Genomic DNA, 24,843 nt, shown 5'->3' with positions numbered 1-24,843 from the left:
TATTTCCCTCCGACTCGACCTGGTTCCCGCCTCCTTTAAGATCGCTGAAGTGGTACCAATCCTTAAGAAGCCTAATGCTGACCCGGCTCTGATGAGCAATTTCCGCCCCATTTCCTTGCTTCCCTACCTTAGCAAAGTATTGGAAGCCCATGTCACCAACTTCCTCAGCTCCTTCATCGAACGCACTCAGTTTTTCGACCCTCAACAGGCTGGTTTCAGACCTGCCCATTCGACTGAGTCAGTCATACTGTCAGTGATGGAGGAGATGCGGAGAGGGGCGGACCTTAAGACCAGTCAGGCCTTGGTGCTCCTGGATTTGTCGGCCGCCTTTGACACGGTCGACCATGACATTCTGGTCGGCTGTGTCGGAGAGACAGGCATCCAGGGGCCGGCCCTTGAGTGGGTCCGTTCTTTTTTAAGCAACCGTCATCAGGCGGTCCGTCTCTCCCACTTCTCAGCTCATAAAGTGAAGTTGACATGTGGCGTCCCCCAGGGCTCATCCCTCCCATCCCCCCTTTTTAATTTGTATCTCACCCCCCCCCCTTATCCGTTCCCTCCGAGGCAGTAACGTCACCGCATTTAACTATGCGGACGATATTCAGTCTCAAGCTCAAACCCGACAAGACCGAGCTGGTCTTGATCGGCGGCACCCCCAATCCATGGACCTCCAACTTCTGGCCACCAGGTCTTGGCCTACCTCCCCGCCCTGTTGACTCTGCAAAGAGCCTGGGAGTTATTATTTGTAAGGACCTCTCGATGAAGCCCCACATTAATGCAGTGGTCTCTTCTAGTTTTTTCCACCTCCGAAAGATCAGCAAGATTTCCTGCTTCCTCACTACCGAGGCCCTTACTTTGGCCCCTTTGGCCCTTGTAATCTCCAGGATCGATTACGCCAACTCTAAACACGTTGGCATCCCCGCATATCAGTTGAACCGCTTGCAGCTGGTTCAAAACCAGGCCGCAAGATTGATTTTTCACCAGCCTAGACAGCATCACGTTCGCCCCCTGCTCAAAACCCTCTATTGGCTCCCGGTAGCCAAACGGTGTGAATTTAAAATCGGCTGCATCACCTTCAGAGCCTTGGCCGGCCTCGGCCCGGTTTTTATTTCCTCTCTTCTCCACCATTCCTGCCCATCACGCAATCTCCGCTCCTCTCATCCCGCCTTGCTTACGACTCCTACTTTTAAACGCAAGAAGCACGGGGGCCTTAGATTCTCGTTCCTTGCCCCCACCCACTGGAACGCGCTCCCTCTGGAGCTCAGATCCACTACCTCTTATGCACATTTTAGATCTCTTCTGAAAACTCACCTATTCCGTATAGCTTATGACTAATCCCTCATTCCTCTGCTGCCTTCATTGCTGAACGTTCGTCCTCCTTTGCTCAGAGCGCCATGAAACCGTTGGGTGTAAGTGCGCTTTACAAGCTTTTTTAACATACATAACATAACAACCAATCCTGAGCATACTGGAATAGCCCTATGGAAACGATACATTGATGATATTTTTATGCTCTGGACAGACACATCTGAATCCCTCACACAAATGCTTCACTGGCTTAATAACAATAGCGGGGGCCTAAAATATACACTTTCTGTGAGTAAAGAGTCTATTCCATTTCTTTACCTTGAAATTAGACACCATGACGGGAGCCTGACCACTAGTCTCCATCGTAAACCTACAGAGCGCAATACCCTGCTCAGCTATAGCAGCCACCATCCCCGCGCCCTAAGAGATTAACTTCCCTATTCAAAATTTCTTTGCATTCGACGAAATTGTTATTTTAAGGAAGACTACTTTACAGAGGCCAAAATACTCAGCAACAAACTCCGCAACCGTGACTACCCTCGCAAACTTGTGCGTCAATCTCTCAAAAGGGCCTGGTACTGTCCCCAGGAAGTCCTCCTGGAACCAAAACCCAAAAAACACCAAGAAAGACTCATATGTGTCACAACCGTTTCCCCGGCCTCTAATGCCATACATAAGAGCATACTAAAACATTGGCCAATACTCAATGCAGGTGCACTAGACATAGAACGCCATATGTTTGCATTTAAAAGAGCAAAAAACGTTAAAGATCATCTGGTAAGGGTAGCACTACCGCAACCTGCAGCAAGAGTAACGATTAATGATGTTTGAGGTCTACCCACCCTGACAGGCCACATGAAATGTGGTGATTGTATAGCATGTGAATCCAAAATTGAGGGAAAAACATTTGAATATGAGACAATAAAATATGAGAGAAGATACTTCACTAATTGTAATTCATCAAATGTTGTGTATGCCATCTTTTGCCCCTGTATGAAAATCTATGTAGGGCAAACTACACAAAAAATCAAGCTCCGCATCAGCCAACACCGCAGCAGGATTCGTTGCAATACTGCGAATGCACCTTTAGTTGAGCGCTTCCAGGCCATGGGACACAATGAGAAGGAATTTACATGGACAGTCATTACGGTCATGAAACCTCCACCGCGAGGAGCGGATATGTCTCAACTTCTGAATAAGTAGGAACTGAATTGAATACTCCGCACCGACAGTATCCGCAATGGACTTAATCGCCTTGAAGATTGGACCTCTCTTCTGTAAATAGACATTTTTGAGCAGAACACTTTGCTACCGACTCAATGCTGCAATTTTTTAACCATTAACCAAGCATCCAATGCGCCGCACAATGTATACATTCCATTATTCTGAGCTGTTGTATTGAAGGTTATTCATACAGTGTAATTCTATATGTCATAGTATGTCACTACTTTTTCCCTACACTTAAACATGCCCCCCAAAGTGCCCATTCACGCTGTTGCACTAACGTCCCTGTATTACCTCCCACTGTACCAGAGTAGCACACTCCACCTTAAGATGGCCGCCACCTTTCTACTTTTAGTACCTCATCTATTGTGGCAGCCATATCGTTAGTTGAAGGACCTCTTCTATTTTTAAGACCGCCTCCATATAGCCGGCAGTTCACTGCGGTTACACAGCAATTCCTGCAGACCCCCGCTGATTGAGCAGTCCATACGGAGCATCGTCTCAGTGAGTACATATCGCCTTGCCCCTTCTTTTCCCTTTAGGCCCATGATACTAACGGTACTGAGAATGTCTCTCGTCTCGCCCCTACAGGAACAGCCGCATATCGCCATTCACAACGGCTTCTTTTCAATTGCGTGACAGTTGCATTCCAGATTGCCCGCTGGTAAGCATTACGCTTGAGCCCTCAACCTATCACATAGTCTCCACGCACTTCTCAGTTGCCCCCAACATTTGTACTTCTATTAGGTCCACATTACGTCCCGTTGGTTTGAGAACCTCAGGCCCATCAGGAAAACACTCCCTCTTAACCATTCGCCATCACCTTGGTAATTCCTCCTTTTTTCCCTTCCTTCCTGCCACTGTGCCGTAAGTCACACTTGGATGTCAACACTGTGCATGGAACCAGGTGCATGCACTTTGCCTATTTTTTATTAAAAACTCATTGCAATATTCGTATTCTATCACTGTGCCGGACTGCACTCACCGCGCCGCAAAATCTCCCGTGGATGCTTGCAATATGCTGTTACTTTCCATACTCACGACTCGTCAGATCTCACGGGTTAAATGCATTGCGCCACAATTCGTATATGTCAGCACCGCGTTGTCTCAATTGATGCACTTGTACTTACCTTTATATGGATCCCTTTTTGTGTCACGCCCACTGTATGCATCACCCACGTGCCACCACGCAATTTCCGTTATTTCACGTCATGGTCACGTATTGGCAAACTAAGATGCTATGTCACACTCGCTCATTGGAAGTCAGACCATAGCACACCTGCTCTACTCAATGCTATTTCCAAGTCACTGAATATTGACTAGATTAGTCTATGCCTAGAAATTTCTCTAAAATTTTATTTCTTCCTCCTTTTTCCCCCAATTTTCCCCAATTTCCTCCCAATTATGTGTTTGCATGAAAGGCTACTGTACAAATTTCAAGACAGGCATGTTTTATAATACTGTCCTGAAGATGCCACACATCTGTTAGCCTCGCATCGAAACGTCGACACCTATGTACCATATGTCTAACCAAATCCCAGATTGTATTTGTGAGAAGTTGGCCCGATATGCAGCGTTCGCTATTCTAGCGACCGCTATGTATCGTTCCAAACGACCCTTATGGTGATTGGTTGTAAGTCAACCTACAGACCAGCTATCCTAGTAGCGTGGATACGAGCAGTCTAAGGCTAAAGACTCGAGAGGGCGTGTTAAGCCAGCTGTTATACCATCACATACCCCTTGAACACCAAGTGAAAGGACACCACACAAGTGTTATGAAAATAAACAGTATATATATTTATTAAGAATCACAACAGCCCTGTACTCTTTATGAGGACAGGGTACTAAGCACAAACCAAATCTCTTAGGAAAATACTTCAAGTGCACAATTAAAACAAGTGTCCGAGGACACGGAAGGTTTAGTGGTCTCGGGCGGACCCGATAAGGCAAGTCGGAAGCGAGGGACTCGGGACCCTAGAGTAAAGAGGCTATGCAGGCACCGAAATGCCTAAGTTACCTAGCCACGAGGGCTGCGGCTGCACAAGTCTTACAGGCGTCGGGGGTCTTCGCTGACGAGCCAGGAGCCGGAAGAAAAAGGAGTTGCTGGCCGGCGACCAGTGATGAATAGTTCGTAGAGATCCAAGCCTGGATCAGAGATCGATGATACCTGAAAGCAGAGGGGACCAAGTTCGTACTACTAGCCAGTAGTCAGAGGGTGCCAGGAGGGCACCGGTTGGCCGTCACCTCGACCAGGTGAGTGGGCGACGCTAGGCTCTGCAGTCTCACGGACCAGGAGGCGTTATCGGCGACCAGGATGGAGGTGCGAGCTGTCCCACGAAGAATGATGCTGTCGGCGTCGCTGGGCCCAGGATTGGGGCAACAAGCCTTGGCAGATCTCGGGCCGCGTGGTGGGCCTAAGATGGCGTCTTTGGATGGACCAGGTGGGTCCGGGGTGCTCCTCTCGAAAAAGGGAGCAAGGGCCGGTCTGGAGCAACCAGACCAGCAGTGTTGGTTGTCGGATGTCGTCAAGGAAGGGCACAAGCCAGCGGCTAGTGACCAGACAACGTGCTGAGCAGCGAGCAGAAGGGCCCCACGCAGATCGTGGAGATGCTGGGAGACTGCACTTTGGTGCTGGAGCTGCTCAGGGTCGGGGCTTCTCGGACCCCAGAGCACTCACCAGAGAATTGCTTCGATGGTCGTGCTGGTTAAGAAAAAGCGTGCAGGTTTTGATGATGGCCGGTCCCTCGAGGTCTCGTCGCACCCACAGATCACAGCTGAGCTGATGACGTGGGTAGAGGTCGGAGGTGCCAGGGAAGCCGGTTCTCGTCGAGCTGGGCCGTCGGATCCTTGAGGAAGGACTTGCAGCAAACCGCAGAGTTCTTAGATGGTGCCGCTGATGCAGGGTGACTACTCCTTAGTCACAAGGGAGAAATCTTGAGAAGAGTCTCGAATGTCCTTTCGTAGAAAGTAGTTCTTGATTCAAAGATGATCTAATTTGGAAGGGTCCCCGCTCCGGCCTTTATTCTAAAGAAAGGGGTGGGTACATGACTAGGTCCTGCCCTAAGGGTGGGACCAGGAAGGGGGGTAGTTACACCCCTCTCCCCTGCCGGACTTTCCCCAGGCCGGGCTGGCGCCCCTGGAACTGGTTCTGACCGGCAGATGCGTAGTGAGCACCGGGGTGCCACTCCGCAGTCACCTTCTCGCAAAAGCCCTACCTACCCAGAATACACAAACCCTGTCTGGGACGGTGCGAACACCGCCCTTGACAGGAAACCCTTTGTCCAAGCGCTCCTCGCTGGAAGGACTCCCAGCAGCAGGAGGTCAGACTCATGTCTGTGGTGGCAGCATCCATTTTGTGGAGCTGAGGCTTTAGTTAACTTTAACCGGGGTTCACAGTTACGTACATGTCGTGTCCCTCTAGAAGGGCGGAATGCTAACCTCGTCGCCAGAATTGGTGAGAGGGCAGCATTCCGATTCGTATGACACCTTACTCGACATGCCTTGATAACGCGACACCGAAGTTACCGATGTGGTACGCGTTATCATGGAACAGCCATTGGGTCTTGATTCCGCAAGCTGCAACCGGGCTCGGCTCGGGCCAGAACCTAGTTCACACGAGCCCACGCACTCTGCCTTCAGGATTGTCAAGGCCTGCCATAGGAGTGACTGATAGGAACTCGGGTGTCCATTGTATGGTTAGATATAGAGCTACTATACCTAAAGCAAAGGGTGATTACACGACTTTGCCCCAGCTGTCATGCAGCCAGTTGTGTCAAATTTAGGAGGCCAGCCAGGGGTGGCATAATACATGCTGCAGCCCCTGGCGGCCCTGGGTACACCTATGCCCTGAGTTACAGGGTCTGATAAGGTGGCCCAGTACCAATTGGTAAATGCACCTAGGGTACATATCGTAATTTAGAAAGAGAACAGCCAGGCTGTGGGTCTGATTGGCAGGCCCACAGCCAGAGAAAGTCGTAAACCAGTGAAACAAAAGCAAAAAATCTGGGTGATCATAGGATTGCAGACCCTACTCTCCTACAGTATTGCACAATGGTACCTTGATGTAATTAAGTCTGTCCACTGAACATCAAGATACAGACCGCCTCGCTCGTTTTTGCCTAACTGTTGTTCTGTCTTGTTGTCTGTGGGTCACAGGCTGTGCCCCCTTGGCATCTACTTTTAACTACATGATATTTTTATATCTATTGAAATAAATCTCTGTCCGGCTGGACAAAGAACATATTGGCTATTTAGCGTATGTTGATTCAAGCTCTCATCTATCATGTTCTAGGGACCCTTGTCTTTAGTAACAATTATGCGCCCAAGGTCCCTAGCATATTACCTTTGGGTTCCCTTGTCTTTGTTAAGAGCAAGTAAGCCAAGTCATTTTCCACCACAGAAAGGTATTCCACCAGACTTTTATGTAAGACGCTCGCCCAATGCCAAATCCACTGTGCTAAAGTAGAGAGCTGGGGAGATTGTCCCTCCCTTCTCGCCGTTGGGAGTAGTCTGTCCTCAGGAGGACTATCTTCTCATGAATGAGCTGGAAGAAGGCTTTAAGAGCTAGTTGCAAGGCAAGCAATGCAGCAGCCCTTGCACTGAGGGGGCCACATTCCCTGAACAGTCATGTTGTTGATGTTTGCTCCCCATCCTGCGAGAGAGGAGTCTGTGGTGACTGTCACTTGCAGAATGGGATTTGCGAAATGCCTGACCTGCACCAGATATTGTTTTGCCACCAATGCAGACAGTGGTGAGTGCTGGCCTTTAATAAAACAAAATCTTCCTGGTGACAATAACCGGCACTCTTTATTAATGCAAAAACACCAGTTGATGGACAGAAAGCAGAACAATGTCATACATTCACCCCAGTACAGAGATCTGGGCCTAAATCCATCGTTTTTTTGCACTCCACACCACCCCAGTTCAGATATGGCCATATGCAAATCAGCCTTGACCCTGTGCCCCATGGGAACAGTCCAGCCCGAACTGCCAAGCCATGTCTTTCCTGGACCGGAATCAAGCATCCTAGGACCGGTTTCTGGCTATCAGCCGTCTTCAGCCAGGATAGCTTGACTCCAGTGGTGTGGAGAGCATGGGTCTCACGTCTGAGCATACCCATCCCACTCTTCATTAATCACAGTAGGCTTTCCCTGGGACTGAGTTAAGAGAGCTTGAATCTGTTGAGGTTTGAAGGGGTACTTCGTGGTGTTTATGATGCATCCCAGACCGCGAAGTAGGGAGCTAGCAGCCAAGTGTGGGCGAGGCATTGTTGCTTAACACTTCTCTTGATCAGCCAATCCTTGCGATAGGGAAGATGCGATTGCCCCACAGTTACAGCAGGGCAGCCATCACTTGTAAGCACTTGGTGAACACCCCTGGATCTGTAGTGACCCAGGAAAGACAGTACTCAAAATTGGTGATAATGTCCACTACAAATTGAAGACACTCGCAGTGTGAGGAGTGGATGGGTATATGAAATGAGGTGTCCTTTAGGTCGAGCGCAGTTATGTAATTGCCTTGTTAAAGCAAAGGGCTGACATCCTAATAGGTAGTCATGTGGAAATGTCACAATAAGATGCATTTATTGAGAGGCATGCAATCTAAGATGGGCCTGAGGGAACCATCCTTTTTGGAAATTGGAAAGTTCAAGGAGTAAACTCTCCTGCCCTGTTGGTGTGAAGTGACTCACTGTTTTGCACACTTCTAGAGGAGGAGCTCTTGAACCTCTTCTCCGAGAAGGCAAAGATGAACTCTGCTGGCCGTGTCTGCAGGGTGGGACATTGGGGTTCTGAAGTTTTTTGCAGTAACTGTGGCAAACTACAGCTAACACTCACTGGTCTGAAGTGATTTTCTTCCAGCGAAAAAGAAAGTCATGTAGTCTTCCCCCGACAGCTGACATGTGATATGGAAAGGTGAGTGGGAGCATGTCTCTGCTTTGAGGTAGAAGCTCTTTTACTGGAGCAATTACCTCTTGTTGCCACTATAAGCACCACTGTCCAGTGCCTGCTGCTGTCTTTCATGAGACTGTGGCGGGTCTGCGAGGTGAAGTTACCTCCCCCAAGGGCTGTTGCTTCTGAGAGGAACCTCTGAATGAGGAGGTTTGATGGTCACCCATGGAATTCACAATCTCCATGTCCTTTTTATTAATCTATTCGAGCCTCTTGTTAACCTTGTAGTCAAAGAGATACTCTCTGTGGAATGGGAGGTTGAGAGATACTCCTGGACCTCTGGTTTGAACCCAGAGATGAGAAGACAGGTGTGTTGTCTGAGAAGGATACTAGCATTAAGCCTCTAGAGGCTGCGTCCACAGCATTGAATGAGCAGAGAATGCTGCTACTGGAGATGGCCCTTCCTCCCCACTCTTACTGCTTAAAAATGGCCAACACATTGCTTTTAAACACGACAGTCAAGCTGAAACTTGAAAATGACAATACACTAGTATTGACTTGACTTGAATACACTAAGTACAACAACATTGCAAGACCTCCACCTGCTAGACCAGAAGAATATTCCCTCATGACCTGATTAGTTTAAAAAAAAATTCTATCTCATTCGTAACTTACCTTTCTTCTAACTAAAATCTGAAACAAGAAGAGTCAATCTCCCTTACATCTAATATCTATACTGAGAGACTATTGCTGGGCTATGTAGGATGGAACACTGACAAAAGACAAAGTAATAACGAGATGAAATGATTTAGTTTCTTATAACTTTTTCGATAGGTGACTGAAAAGTATATAACAACAGTAATAGTGATGTACTGTATGATAAGACATGATGATACATGAATTGCAGATAATGCCAGAGACATATGAAATGTTCTTAGGTTGGAACTATGTTAAAAGATGTTAAGTAATTATAAGATGAAATGAACTCGTTTTTTCAAAGAAGTTATTGAAAATTATATATATAAACTGTAATAATGGTGTATAGAGTGATAAGACACGACATAATATGAACTGTAGACAATGTCACAGATATATGATTTGTTATTTATTATTACAGATATCCATAAAGAGTTTATTATTTCTTTGGAAACATCATCTGTTCTGCAAAAGGTCCTGAGGAAGGTGGTCTTATCCCACCGAAACGCGTCAACCTTGCGTAATAGATCACATTACAACCTGTGACCCCCTCAGACACAGAATAAATTATGAATGTAGAATGCATGAGAGAGTATGTATGAGGTAATGGTCTGTGTATTAGGTTGTTTTGTCTGTATGGTATGTGCATTTTTATGGATTATATGTCTCTTTTTGTATAAGGAGTGTCATAAATTCAAAGAAATATTTTATAAAAAAAACAAGAATTTTTTAAAAACGAAAAAAGAAATAAAAATCATAACTGTGAAAAAAGCATATGTTGTCACCTTGTGTTGCAGGTTTTGATTTAAAATACAAAATTTGTAATTTGTTAAACTAATCAGGTCATGAGGGAATATTCTTCTGGTATATTATAGTTTTCCCCTCTTTCCCTGACCTTGAAAGTACACTTAGAGGGGGTCCCATATTTATGTAGACCTCCACCTGCTTCCATTATTGCTTCATTTGTGTATTGCAATCACATGCCTGCTAGATGACAACATATTACTTTTTTTTAAAACTATTTTTATACTTTTTATTTACCATCTATATTCTTGTGGAGCTTGTGCACCTGTTTTATTGTGGATAGGTAAGTGGGTGAACGCAATAATGAGTCACTGAGCAGAATAATTAACCATTTTGTCTGAGGGACACAGTGCACGTATGATGACATATTCAGTACCTAAACTCATCAGTTACTTTAGAGGCAATTTCAGTTATAAAGCCGTTTATAAGCAGCATTATGGCATGCCATTGATTATAGGGTTGCTGTTGTGATGTTGAGTACCTGCCCGTCAATGTCCTTATTTGAGTACACTGTACAGCGGCACTATGATGTTGATGGTTTCTACATATCGGACAACAAAACTTGCATATCTCTGAGGGAGCTTGAGAGTAAGGCAAACATAGGAGTAAGGCATTCATAGTTCAGGATCAAGGTGAAACTCAGTAAGGCAGAGAAGCAATAAGGAAGTTAGTTTCCTGTTGGAGATTTCCTACAGCTCCAATATCTTTCCTGGAATCAAGAAACTGGAAGCTACCATTTCCAGTTCCAAAAGGGCCATTTTCCTGGAGCCTGATAATGCTGTAAAGTGAACTTCTCAGTAGAATGAATGTATAAATGATTCATGGCTGAAGTCAGTAATGTTATTTAACTGCCGCAAAGTTCCTCAAACCCCAAACTATGGCATTCTAAATGTTAGGCCAATTCTGTAAAATGCCTTGGAAAGGTGGAAAACACAACTGATCTGGTATGTTGTGTGTTTCCTGCATGGCCCACTATAGGTTTCCCTAAGTTAGCCTAACTGTGCACGTTGTAGGCCTCATTTCCTTTGCACACATTACCACAAACACGTTTTGCCTATGTGCCACAATTTATTTTCACACTGAACCTGTATATGTTTTCGATTTCTGTCCCTTTCCTATGTTTTAGTCTGAAAACCATAGACAAGGTCAAATAACAATGCCCCTTCTTATTCTTTCTGGCCAAGCACTAGCACCTAGACATATCACAAGAATGCAGCTGTGGTTTATGTGTACACATGTCCCATCATATAGATTAGAGTTCTGAGGCACAAGCACGACCTCTGCTCAGATGTAGAACATTCATCTGTGAATGAAGTTACGGGGTCTGCCAGTAATCAAAGAGATCTTTGATATATAATCATGTAGCTTCATTAGCCGGGGAGGGGGGGGGGGGGGGGGGGGGGGGGGGGGGTTAGGTTACTCTGTCCCATAAAATGACAGGCCTTTTCATGATGTATGGATTTTGCCATTGCTAACAGTATTTTTAGTGTGTATTTGTTTTCGAATTGTGGCACGTATACTGCATTTCAGAGCACCATAGTTTAATTAAGTATTCTAAACTGCCTTCATGTCTCCAGGTTATCTTATTGTGGACAGGTACGAACGAGAGAATGAAAGGGTGTGCCGTCACTGAGATCCCTGAGAGGGTCGAGTGTGTTTAGTTCTGGGGGTGCCAATTCACGTTTTTCTCTGGTAAGGTTAGGAGGGCAAGTGAGGCAATATAACTAGACAGACGCAGACCCATAGGTACTGAGGTGGTATGGTGACTCAGTCCCTACATACCCATGTTCTATGGTTTTAAACATAGTTCTGTTCTAAGAGCACACTCCCTGCAACAGTTGCAATGCAAAATTGTGGATGAAGATAACATTCCTCAACCACCCTAAATGATCTTTCATAGCTCAGATGCTTGTCAAATGAATGGCATACCTGGCAATATGAGGTACTTGTTTCTGTGAAAAGCCAACTGCTCCTCTAAAAGCTGCTGCATGCCTCGGATATCCTGCCAGCCAGGCAGAAAGCAAAGGATGCCACCTGCAGAACACAAAGAGACCATTAAAAGGGGGTGAAAAACCACCAAGAACAGGTAAAATTAAGCAATCTGTGTCAGAATATTTTTCTGCTAAGGGCAATATACAGTGTGTAACGCTATTAGCCTCTTCGATGCGTCGGACGGCTGGGGGCCATCCAACGTCACGGTCGGCGTGTGTGTCGGACGCCGGGGGCCGTCTGAACTGCGCACGCATCAAATTCTGCTTCACTGCGCCGGAATTTGCACCGCGTCGAAGAGGCTAAGCTGGGAAATACAACCAAAACTGCAAATGGAGAAGTACAGAAAGAGGCCTTGCATTTAATTGGAGGAATAGAAAGAAAATTGAAAAGGAAGATATGCTATTTTATGCTGAATCTTTTAAAGGAAAGGAACCATGCAGTTGCCAGCCTAAACCAAAATGAGAAATGTGGAGGACAAACAAAACACTCACCTGGCTCCCCATGTTCATCAATATGCATCAGGATAGCACTGATTAACTGAAGATCTGTGAGGCAGTCGTCCTCTATCTGGGTAGAGAAAGAAACGAGAATCAATACCAGGGTTAAACAAGTCATTCTAACAATCAACACCATTTGCCATATGAAGTGTTGCATGCCTTCTAGATACAGGTGAACAAGCTCTTTAGGAGAAGAGGTGATTTTCCATTACGTTCTATGGTTCTTTCTCTAGCTAGCCCTATTAACAAGTATCGGTTTCGCCTATCCAAGGTGTATTGCTACGTCAATGTTATTAGATCGAGCATAGCAGCAGCGCATTTGCGCTGCACGCTCTGCGAGGCATGCTGTATTAGGATATGCAGTGGAAGCCCCGCCCACTCTCCGCCCATGTTTGTCATTAGCTTGTGTCAGTGTCCTTCTTAAATGCTGGCTTCTGAGTCGTAAATAGGTTTGTTAGTCCCTCCTTAGTACCGCCTTGCGTCCATTTATAACCTCCCATGGGGGCTGGCCCTTTTACTTCGGTTGTTACAGGGTACCTGTTCTTTAAGTTTTAAGCACTATTTTCTTTATTGAGTTTCTCTCGCTGGAGGCACGACATGCTTTGTGTACATTTAGCGCGCCTTTTCTTTTCAGGCAGCTGGGACAATGGCGTGCTTTTTTCCAATGCCACAGGCTCGCATTTAAATGAGAGAGCTATTGCATTGCAAATATTTTTATTTCAAAGCTGAGAAGCTGGACTGAACACTTAGTGAACTCGGCAAAACCCTCGCTTCTACAGATCCTGGGCCGGCCTCTGGGCCAACGGCGGCACCCTCCACTATGGCACAGGATCTGCCTGCAACAGTGCCCCAGGCTCTTCGAATTATCAAACTGCATTTTGTTTAAACCGTTTCTGAACCGACTGATAGCATCCACGTTTGCATTTGTTTTTTTGTGGCGGTAAACTTTACCCTCCACTCCATGCAAATTTGTGTCACACAGACAAATAAAGAGGGCGAGGAGATTACAAATTTGGTTCCACCCCGAACGCTATCTGAGCAAAGGCCAGCTATATCCTCCCGGCTACCTCTTGTACCAGGCCCTGGGCTCGTGAGTATTTACCAATACCCCAAACAAAGGAAATATTACAATAGGTCAAAAACCCTAGGGGATATTAAAACCAAATAACTGAATCGAAAGTATAAAAGCAAAAAAAGCAAGATAATAGAACAAATGTCAGTTAAAAATGAGGACTCGGCCGCTGAGAGTGGGGGGAGGCTTGGGCCTGTGTGGGGTGGGTGGGTGGGTGGGTGGGGGGGGGGGGGGGGGGGGGGGTCTTGAGGGGAATGATAGCAGGCCCGCACGGGTATCTGTTAATGCTTCTAACTCCCAATTTGTGTCTTGGGAGGGTCTTTCCCCATTATAGGACACTGATTTAGCTTGGGACAATCGTTGGACTACATATTGCAATGTTAAAGGGGGGCCGGGGGGGAGCCCCGAATGCTGGACTTAGTTGCACCGCTCACCCCTGAGTTTATCGTTTCAAGGGCTACAGGCGCTCTGCTTGTTGGGGATGTCTGGCGCGGTTGGCCGGCGTGGCAGGGTAGCAGGGTGGGGGGTTACTACGGGGGGAATGGGGGAAATGTTATGGTTTTCATTTTCTGTTTTTGTATTGTATGAATGTTCTGACTCCACCGACAAACTCAATGGGCAGGTGGGAGGGGGGTGGGGGGGGTGAGATGGTTACCACCCTTTAGCTTTGGCGGGGACAATGGCAGGGTCGCACACACCTAAGATGCAACACAAACATCCTATCCTGGAACGTGAACGGCCTACAGAATAAGATCAAATGTACGGTCATGTTGCAGTACCTCCGCAGACACGCTCCGGATGTTGTTCTCCTACAGGAGACACATCTGCTGGGAAGCCACTGCAAGGCCCTAGATAGGTTTGGTTATACCCTACGTGCTCACTCTGGCTTTACAACCGGCTCCAGGGGAGTGGGTGTACTTATTAAAAACTCCATGCCGTTGGTCCTGGGGAAATGCTGGACAGATCCCCTGGGTCGATATGCGGCTCTGTCTGCGCAGTGGGAGGGTCGCACCCTAAACTTTTGCTCGCTGTACATACCCCCGAGACTGCACGCGTCCACCCTCCCTGATGTGGGAAAGTTGCTATTGGAAATGCAACAGGGGACGCTGGTCCTGGGTGGGGACATGAATGATGTGATGGCAAGAGATTTAGACAGATCACCGCCTACACTGAGTAGTGGAGGGGTAAGGCACCTCGGGATTTTGTACAGGCATTGGGCTTGACTGATTTATGGAGAACGCATAATCCACACATGAGACAGTACACACACATATCCGCAGCCCACGGGTCCTCCTCTAGGATTGATTACATATTTACACTAGCGGACAGCAGGAACCTGTTTAGAGACGGACATCACAAGGCTAGAGGCATTTCTGATCACGCGCCGGTGGGGGTTCAGCTGATGGGCCCCAAACGAGACTGGAGCGTCCCCCCTCGGCTTGATTCCTTTCTATTCAAGGATAGAGACTTTCAGGAGAGGTTCAGGGAAAGGGTAGATCATTATTTCAACGAGAATGTAGGCTCCGTGGGCTCCCCCGAGATAGTGTGGGAAGCGTACAAGACCGTGGCCAGGGACTTTGTACAGGCCGAGGTAGGGCGGAGGCGTAATGACAGGCATGCGCAGGTGGAACAAATGGAGTCGGAGCTTCGTACTCTGGAAAGTGAGACAGGGCTCACCCCGGATCGGGAACGGGACAGAAAGCATAAGGCACGACTCTTAAGCAAAGAAATACGGGATGTCCTGACGGAGCAGGCGAGGTCGCACGTGTTAGCCACCCAGCGGAGGGTGTACGACCTTGGGGACAAGGCGAATAAAATGAACGCCTGGTTGGAAAAGAGACCGAGACCGCAGCTGGGTGTCGAAGATAGAGCGACCGGATGGGTCTGTGAGCACCACGAGCGTGGCAATTACGGAAGATTTTGCACAATACTACGAGGAGGTCTATCGGTCGCAGACGACAAGGGGCGTACAGGAATGTCGCGATTTCCTGGCCCCCCTGCAGCTCCCGGTATTAGAGCCTGCGGACAGAGATGTGATGGAAGCAGACATCAGGGTCAGGGAGGTGGAGGAGGCCATGGGGGACCTGCAGACAGGGAAAGCCCCCGGGCCCAATGGGTAACCAGCGGAAGCATTCGGCTGTGTGGCTAGCCGCACGGCGCCCCATTTGTGCAGAATGTTCCTTGAGGCGCGAAAGACATGGGCAGCTCCCGAGGGACCTAGGATCGGCCACGATCGTTGTGATCCATAAAGCAGGGAAACCACAGGGGGACTGCAGCCCGTACAGGCCTATCTCCCGCCTTAACTACGAGACGAAGGTCCTGAAGAAGATCCTGGCCACGCGCCTAGGTGCAGTGATCCAGTCACTAGTCTACCCTGACTAATCAGGCTTTATGCCCCACAGGAGCACGAGACTCAATCTGCGCCGTCTATTCGGGGTTCTACAGACGGTGGCCGCGCGCCGGGAGGTGCCGGCTTCACTGCGCTCTCTTGACGCCCGTATGGCCTTCGACAGTATCGAATGGCAATACATATATGCAGTCTTAGAGAAGTTGGGCTTCGGGGACAACTTGTGCTCCGGGGTGAAGCTACTGTATACCGGGCCGTTGGCGAGGGTCCGGGTCAATGGGCTATGTTGCAGGAATTTCAATTGGGGCACAGCACGAGACAGGGGTGCCCCCTGTCCCGATCCTCTTTGCCCTGGCATTGGAGCCGCTGGCACACTGGGTGAGGACGGACCCTGGGGTGTGGGGCAAAGCCATGGGGGGCGGATGGGAGGAACGCATATCACTATATGCCGTTGACATACTGCTATACACACAGTGACCGTCGGAGTCCATACCACGGCTAATGATCATGTTGCACACATTCGGGGAATACTCCGGGTACCGTATTAATTGGAGCAAATCCTTGGGCTATATTCTGGCGGGACCCCAGCCGCAGACTGTGGTTGGCTGCGAGGGCCAAGTTTGGCGAGCAACATTTTGCTATTTAGGGATATGGGTCACACCGTCCGACACCGAATTTCTCCAACTCAATATACAGGCACAATTGGACCGCCTGCACAGTGACGTGGAGCACTGGCGGACCATCCCAATCTCCCTCATGGGCAGAGCTGTGTTATTTAAAATGATGGCCCTGCCCAGTCTGCTGTATGTGCTGCAGAGCTCGCCCTTCCTAATCCCGGAACATGTCTTTAAGATGGTGGAGGCGGAGCAGCGCTCCTTATTATGGAGTGGGGGATGTCCGAGGATTGCTCTTCGGAAGCTGCAACGGGGTCCCTATGAGGGGGGATTGGCAGTACCCGACATCCGCCTATACTATTGGGCGACACAGTTGATCAATATCAATGGCTGGGTGTTTGCTCCACAAGAAGAACCTGCATATCGGGTGGATCGTATGGCCCTAGGGGCGGACTCTTACTTAGCGGCTCTCTATTCTAAACCACGGCGTGGCCAGTCCTTGCCTCCCCAGACTGCGGTAGGGGTGGGGATCTGGAAGCAGGCAACGAAACTGCTTGGGTGGGAGAGGAGGCTTACGGCCCAAACGCCCTTATGGAAAGGTGACTTCCTCAGGGAGGTGGTGAGACTCCATGACCTGCGCCAGTGGAGCCTGATAGGTATAGATATGTTGGGGGACGTCTGGAAGAGGGGGCAAGTGGTGGAGTTCGCAACTCTTCAGTCGGAATTCCAAATGGGTGATGGCAAATTCCTGCACTATCAGCAATTCAAACATGCCCTATACATGCATCTGACGCAGGGGGATCAGCTACCTGAATATGCCCCACTTGAGGACAGGCTATTGTTGGACCCCATGATTGATAAGGCCATCTCACCTACCTACAAGAAGCTTATCAAGTGACCTAGTTTAGGACACCCCCGCGCCGCACGGCCACCAGCTGCTGCGAGCGCCACCCGCCTGCCTCGCTGACCCTGCCGCCGCCGTCTGACCACGCCCCCTGCCACCGAGCGGCGTGGTCTCCGGCAGTCTAGTGCTGTGTTCACTGGGTTTGTAGGCTCCTGTGCCCCGTTTTTCCTTGCTCTGTGCCCCTTAGCTGCTACTGTGTTTGTCTTTTGTTTTTCTTGTATTTTTATCGCCTGTCCCCCTGCTCTCGCTCCCCGGTTTCCTCCCGCCCCGCTCCCTGCTTCCCGCCCCCGTAGATAACCACGCCCCCTTTCTTTCTGTGCCCTCCCCGCTCCCGCCTCCCAGCTGCTCCGCCCTCCCTCGCACTTCGCCATATATGGCGACCGTGCGAACGCGCAGCGGGCGCGCCGATTGTGCGCCGAAGGCGCGCCAAAGGTAAGCCCGTCTGCGCCCGTCCGCGCCTGGACCGCGCCCAGTGCCGGAACCCCTGGCCCCCGCAGACCCCTGCCCACCCGCCGGACATACGACGCCGCCACCCTCAACGCACTCAACGCCGGCCGAGCCCCGGGCTGCTACCGAGCCACCCCGAGACGCACCCACGGACCCTTCTGCTGCAACGCCTGCAAGTTCACCTGCATCCGGACCTGCACCACTCCAGCAGTACCCAAGACCTCAACGAGCAACAGCAGCAGCCACCTGAGATGCATCCTGCTGAACACCCGCTCCGTCCACAGGCATGCCATCGAGATCTGGAACCTGCTCGACACCAGAGCCCCAGACGTCGCCTTCTTCACGGAAACCTGGATGAACGCCTCCTCCGCGCCTGACATCGCCATCGCCATCCCAGACGGCTACAAGATCATCCGCAGGGATCGCATCAATCACACCGGAGGAGGCATCGCCATCATCCACAGGAACACCATCCGCATCACGACCAACACCGATGACACCCTCTCTACCGCCGAGCACCTGCACTTCCAAGTCCACATCAACCCCAAGACCACCCTCAGAGGCACCCTCATCTACAGACCCCCTGGACAACGCACACAATTCAGCGAAGACATCGCCGACTTCATCAGCCCGCACGTCCTCTGCTCCGCGGACTACATCCTCCTAGGGGACCTCAACTTCCACCTGGAGAACAACAACGACCGCAACACCACCACCCTGCTGGACAACCTCGCCAACCTGGGACTCAAGCAACTAGTGACCACCCCACCCACTACGCCGGACACACACTCGACCCCGTCTTCTCATCCAGCAAGGACATCGCCTTCAGCCACGCCACCGGACTCCACTGGACGGACCACAGCTGCGTCCACTTCAGCTTCGCAAGGACCACGATCCACCACCACCAGCAACAGGCGGCACGCGGGAACTGGAACAAGATCACAACCGACCAGCTCGCGTCCTCCCTGAGCACGAACCCTCCCACCAGCACAACAAACCCCAGCCAGGCGGCCACCAACCTCACGAAGTGGATCAACGACTGCGCAGACGAGCTGGCCCCCCTGAGGACCCCGCCCAGCAGACCTGGCAGCAAGAAAGCCCCATCGTTCACCGACGAACTCAAGAGCTCCAAGAAGAACTGCCGAGCCCTCGAGAGAACCTGGCACAGAGACCCAACACCGGACAACATGACTGCCCTTAAGCTCGCCACCCGGAAACACCACCAACTCATCCGTGCCACCAAGAAAACTGCATTCCAGGAACGACTGGACAAGAACGCACACAACAGCAAAGAACTCTTCAACATCGTCAAAGAGCTCTCCAACCCAAACGCCGGAAACAACGACATCACCCCTTCGCAAGACCTCTGCAACTCCCTCGCCTCCTACTTCCACAACAAGATCGCGGACATACACAACAGCTTCAGCACTCAACTGACGAGCACCACGACCGAACCACCGCCCCCCACCACCACCCTCCGCGCCTGGACTCCGATCAGCACCGAAGACACCATCCGCACAATGAACTCCATCCACTCCGGGTCTCCGACCGACCCCTGCCCCCACCACGTCTTCAACAAGGCCGACGCTATCATCGCACCCCACCTGCGGGACATCATCAACACCTCCTTCGACACCGCTACCTTCCCGGAGAGCTGGAAGCACGCCGAACTCAGCGCTCTACTCAAGAAGCCATCGGCTGACCCCACCGACCTCAAGAACTACCGCCCCATCTCGCTGCTCCCATTTCCTGCAAAAGTCATCGAGAAGACCGTCAACAAGCAGCTGGCCGCCTTCCTCGAGACGAACGGATCCCTCGACCCCTCACAGTCTGGCTTCCGGGCCAACCACAGCACCGAGACCGCCCTGATCGCAGCCACAGATGACATCCGAGCGCTGCTCGACAACGGAGAAACAGCGGCCCTCATCCTCCTCGACCTCTCTGCGGCCTTCGACACTGTTTGCCATCGCACCCTAGCACAACGCCTCAGCAACGTCGGAGTCCAGGAGAAGGCACTGGAGTGGATCATCTCCTTCCTCGCCGGAAGAACACAGAGTCCGCCTCCCCCCGTTCAGATCTGAAGCCACCGAAGTCGTCTGCGGCGTCCCTCAAGGCTCCTCACTCAGTCCAACCCTCTTCAACATCTACATGAGCCCCCTCGCAGACATCGCACGCCAGCACAACCTCAACATCATCTCCTACGCCGACGACACCCAGCTGATTCTCTCCCTTACCAACGACCCCGCCACCGCCAGAGCCAACCTTCACAAAGGGATGAAAGAGGTAGTCGAATGGATGAAGAACAGCCGCCTGAAACTGAACTCGGACAAGAAGGAAGTCCTCATCCTGGGATCCTCACCCTCCGCCTGGGACGACTCCTGGTGGCCCCCCGCCCTAGGCAGCGCACCCAAACCAACAGACCACGCACGCAACCTGGGCTTCATCCTGGACTCCTCCCTCTCCATGACCAGACAAGTCAACGCCGTCTCCTCGTCATGCTTCAATATCCTGCGCATGCTACGTAAGATCTTCCGGTGGATCCCCACCGAGACCAGGAAGACGGTCACCCAGGCCCTCGTCACCAGCCGTCTGGACTACGGCAACACCCTCTACGCCGGAACCACCGCCAAACTCCAGAAGAGACTCCAGCGGATTCAGAACGCCTCAGCACGACTCATCCTGGACATCCCCCGTCGCAGCCACATCTCCGGACACCTGAGAGATCTGCATTGGCTCCCGGTCAACAAGAGAATCACCTTCCATCTCCTCACCCACGCACACAAAGCCCTACACAGCCAAGGCCCAGGATACCTCAACAGCCGCCTCAACTTCTACGCTCCCAAACGCCAGCTCCGTTCGACCAGCCACGCCCTCGCCGCCGTCCCCCGCATCCGCAGAGCCACCACAGGGGGACGGTCCTTCTCCTACCTCGCCGCCAAGACATGGAACTCCCTCCCCACCCACCTCCGCCTGACCCAGGACCACCTCGCCTTCAGGAAGCAACTCAAGACCTGGTTGTTCGAGCAGTAGCGGACCCCCCCCCCGCGCCTTGAGACCCTCTGGGTAAGTAGTGCGCTATATAAATACGATGATTGATTGATTGATTATCAACAATATTCCAGACATGCTCGGGCCACTGAGGGAGAATTGGGAATCTGACCTGGGTTTATTAGAGGACGATGACTGGAATGAGGCCCTGCAGTGTCCTAGGGAGGTGGCGATTCGAGCTAGATTCAGATTGGTGCAGCTTCGCATCTTCCATAGATCCTACACCCCCCGAACGGTGCAATTTATGATGGGATATGCGACATCACACTTCTGTTTGCGAGGCTGTGGGGAAGAAGGCACATTCTTTCACATCCTTTGGGACTGCCCTAAAATCTGTACATATTGGGTCAGATTGAAGGAGATAATGGAAGAGGTGGTGAGGGCGGAGGTACCGCTGGAGGCCAGATGGCACGTTTTAGGACTAACGGGTGAGGTTACATGGCCCAAGGGAGATAAGGTGTGGTTGGCATTTGCGAGCATGGTGGCCAAGAGAAACATATTACGATTCTGGGGGAGTGACTTGATACCAACAATAGAGGAATGGGAACGAGGTATGGAGTCATCTATAACAGTCGAGGCTGCCCCAAAAAATGGGGAAAAAGATGACAGGCTTGGTGGAGGTACAGAGGGGAATGGATGGATACCCCAGATGCTTCACCGTAGGGGTCTCCCAGCTGGCCATCACACACTGTATATATTTGATGCACCCACCTACTGGAAAGCCATGAGCTTTGGCGGGTGACGGGTTTTGAACACACTGTGGGGGGGGAGGGAGGATGAGGGAGGGCCCCGGTCAGGGAGGCGGGGGGATAAGCGGAGAGATGGAAGTGGGTCACCGGACCCACCTGCAACTTTGTGGGGCCATGACCTACAGTAGATCGTTACTATTTCTGCTGAAGAATGGTCTATTTTAAACATCTACTGTGTAAATTCCACTGTACCTCCGTTGCTATTTGATGTGTCTTGGATGGAGCCGTTTTGTTTCAATAAAAAGATTAAAAAAAAAAAAAAATGAGGACTCGGAAAAATATGTATCCGTGATACTCTTGGTTGTATCCGATGCTGTATTTCGGAGAGACTGGCATGAGAATAATAGTGCTCAGTGTAAAATAATGCACGATATGAGGGCATTGCCTAACTTGTAGATTTCAAGCGTTTGTCCAGAAGTCTGTCCTATCTTACCTCATGCGTGATAGAATTGTACTAGTGTGAAGGAGTAGTTTCTGTCCTGTAACTCCAGTTCTGTAGTAGGGGTATCTCTGTTATAGTCATAATCTAGTGAATAGTCCCGCCCATGTGCGCGGACCCCGGAGCAATCAAAAATAATCTCTTAAGCTGTCAAAACATGCAGACCTGCATAGACACTTAAGAGAGAATTTAAAGACAGATAATGCAGCCTATATCCACAGGCTACACTGTCCAATACTTCAACTAGAAATTCCACCAAAAACCACAACAGCACAGCCTGTCCAGGATTTTCCACAGAGAAAACCTTGCCTTTAACAGCAAAACCCTCTGGAATGATAGAGAGGAAGGAGTGGACAGACAAGCCCCATAGGCTGCCATTATGTGCCTCAAAACAGGATACTGTGCCTTTAAGAGAACTTTCCAGAAGCCTCACAGTATCCCAGAATGCAGTGCAGGTCCTTCACCTTCAGTTCTTTTTGAAGGCGTAACACGCCAGACCTGTAGCATTTCTTACATGAACATCTCTCTCCACCGGGGAGGAGGGCAGGCGCTTAGGACTATAACAGAGATACCCCTACTACAGAACTGGAGTTACAGGACAGAAACTACTCCTTCTGTAGTAGGGGATCTCTGTGTATAGTCATAATCTAGTGAATAGAATGGCAAGCCCATCCCCACACCAAAGCGGCGGTGGAGAACCGAGAAATAACACCACTACTGTGCGAACCGATTTCGCAGCGAAGCCTGCCCAACCTGAGCATCTGCCCTGGCATCAGTGTCCAGACAGTAATGCTTAGCAAAGGTATGGACCGACTTCCAAGTGGCGGCCTTGCAGATTTCTGCAATCGGAACATTAAGTAGCAAAGCAGTCGTGGCAGCTTTGCCCCTGGTGGAATGAGCCTTAGGTTTACCTCCTAAGGTCGTATTAGCCTTTTGGTAACACAATTGTATACGGGACACAATCCACCTAGAGATGGACTGTTTCGAGGCAGCAAGACCGGTCCTGACTGATCCATAATTGACAAACAATTGATCTGAACCACGAATATCTCTGGTTTTATCCAGATAACATTCCAACACCCTCCTAACATCCAGGGAATGTAGGGACCTTTCCGCTGGAGATGCAGGATTCTGAACAAACGTAGGCAAAGTTATTGTCTGGTTGACATGAAAATCAGAAATAACCTTTGGAAGAAATTTAGGGTGAGTATGCATAACAACCTTAGCAGCATGAAATACAGTATAAGGTTCTTGGCAACACAACGCCTGAATATCACTCCCCCTGCGGGCCGATGTGATGGCCACGAGGAACGCCGCCTTCCAGGACAGGTGCTGCAACGAAGCCTTATGAATAGGTTCAAAAGGCTCCTTCATCAAACTGGACAGCACCACATTCAATTCCCATGAAGGCGAAGGAAGCCAGACAGGAGGGAATGCTTTCTTCCAGCCTTCCAAAAAGTCTTTGATCACAGGGATCTGGAAGAAGGAAGTCCGAAGGGCATTTCCTGTAGGCAGTCAGCGCAGCAAGATGAACCGTAATGGATTGGACATTAAGGCCCGACTGCGCCCGGTGTAGAAGATACGGAAGGATGACATCTTCCTTACACGTCGTCAGATCATGGTCCTTGGACTTGCACCAGATGCAAAACCTCTTCCACTTGTAAGCATAAGAAGTCCTAGTGGAAGGATGTTTAGCCTCCTTCAGTATGGCCATACAAACTTCTGGTAGATTCAAATGGCCATATTACACTATCTCAGGAGCCATGCAGCCAAGCTCAAAGACGAGAGGTTGGGGTGCAACATCTGCTCCCTGAACTTTGTGAGAAGGTCCGGCCTGCAAGGCCGCCGTATGAGAGGACGGAGAGACCGGTGAAGCAGGTCCGTGAACCACCACTGTCTGGGCCATTCCGGGGCAATCAGGATCATCCGCGCCCTGGACTGGGACAGCTTGATGAACACCGCCGGAATAAAGGAAAGGGTGGAAAAGCGTACAGAAAGCTGTTCGACCAGTTAATCCAGAACGCATTCCCCAGCTTCCCCGCAGGCAGTACCTGGAGGCGAAGTCTCGGCATTTGCAGAAGACTTCTCCTAGTACTTCGTCGTTTATGACCCATTCGTGGTTTTCCTGAATCAGTCTGCTCAGCAAGTCTGCCTGAACATTCTGCACACCTGGCAGATGGGTAGCCGTTAGCGTCAGTCCTCTGGATAAAAACCAGCGCCAGATCGCCCGTGCCTCCTGCGACAAGAGTGCACAATCTCGAACCCCCCTGCTTGTTGAGGTAATACATTGTGGTCGTATTGTCCGTCTGTACAAGCAGAGAGTTGGTCTGGAAGGACGGAAGAAACGCCTTCAGTGCCAAGTGAGCAGCTTTGAGTTCCCGGAAAATGATGTGATACGTGGACTCCATCGGGGACCACGTTCCTTGTATCTGCAAGTCTCCGGAAAGCGCCCCCCCCAGCCGTGGGGAGACGCATCCGTCACGACAGTCTGTGTGGAAATGTCCTTGTGAAAGGGAACCCCTCTTAGGAGATTCTCCGCCGAACACTACCACTTCAGAGACTGAAGAGCACGCAGACAGTCGTATCTTGTCGTTTAAAGATCCTTTCCTCTAATCCCACTGATCCTCCAAGCACTCCTGCAAAGGTCTCATGAGCAGCCGTGCATGTGGCGTGAGGAATATACAAGAGGCCATCGACCCCAGTAGAGAAGACACCGTCTTCACTGCTGTAGATGGGGCGGTCACAAGAGCCTGAGCCTTCCTAAGGAGAGATAATCGTCTCTCCTCCGAAGGAGACACGCTTGCTGACAGCGTATTG

At 50.2% G+C, this 24,843-nt stretch overlaps 1 protein-coding gene across 2 annotated transcripts in view; it reads right to left on the bottom strand.

Moving 5' to 3' along the window:
• The window catches only part of DHX30 (DExH-box helicase 30), a 1,000,138-nt gene that overhangs the window by 447,160 nt on the left and 528,135 nt on the right, over window positions 1–24,843 (bottom strand). For both annotated transcript variants that reach the window (XM_086941023.1, XM_086941022.1), the window contains 2 exons: window positions 12,401–12,476; window positions 11,847–11,951 (listed from right to left, as the gene is read on the bottom strand). In XM_086941023.1, the coding sequence (XP_086797149.1) occupies window positions 11,847–11,951; window positions 12,401–12,476 (181 nt within the window). The remainder of the gene's footprint in view (window positions 1–11,846; window positions 11,952–12,400; window positions 12,477–24,843) is intronic.

The sequence above is a fragment of the Lissotriton vulgaris genome, chromosome 10 (genome assembly GCF_964263255.1).
Source record: "Lissotriton vulgaris chromosome 10, aLisVul1.2, whole genome shotgun sequence".
NCBI lineage: Eukaryota > Metazoa > Chordata > Amphibia > Caudata > Salamandridae > Lissotriton > Lissotriton vulgaris.
The sequence above is the reverse complement of the archived record's forward strand: the minus strand, read 5'-3'. Positions and strand labels throughout refer to the sequence as shown.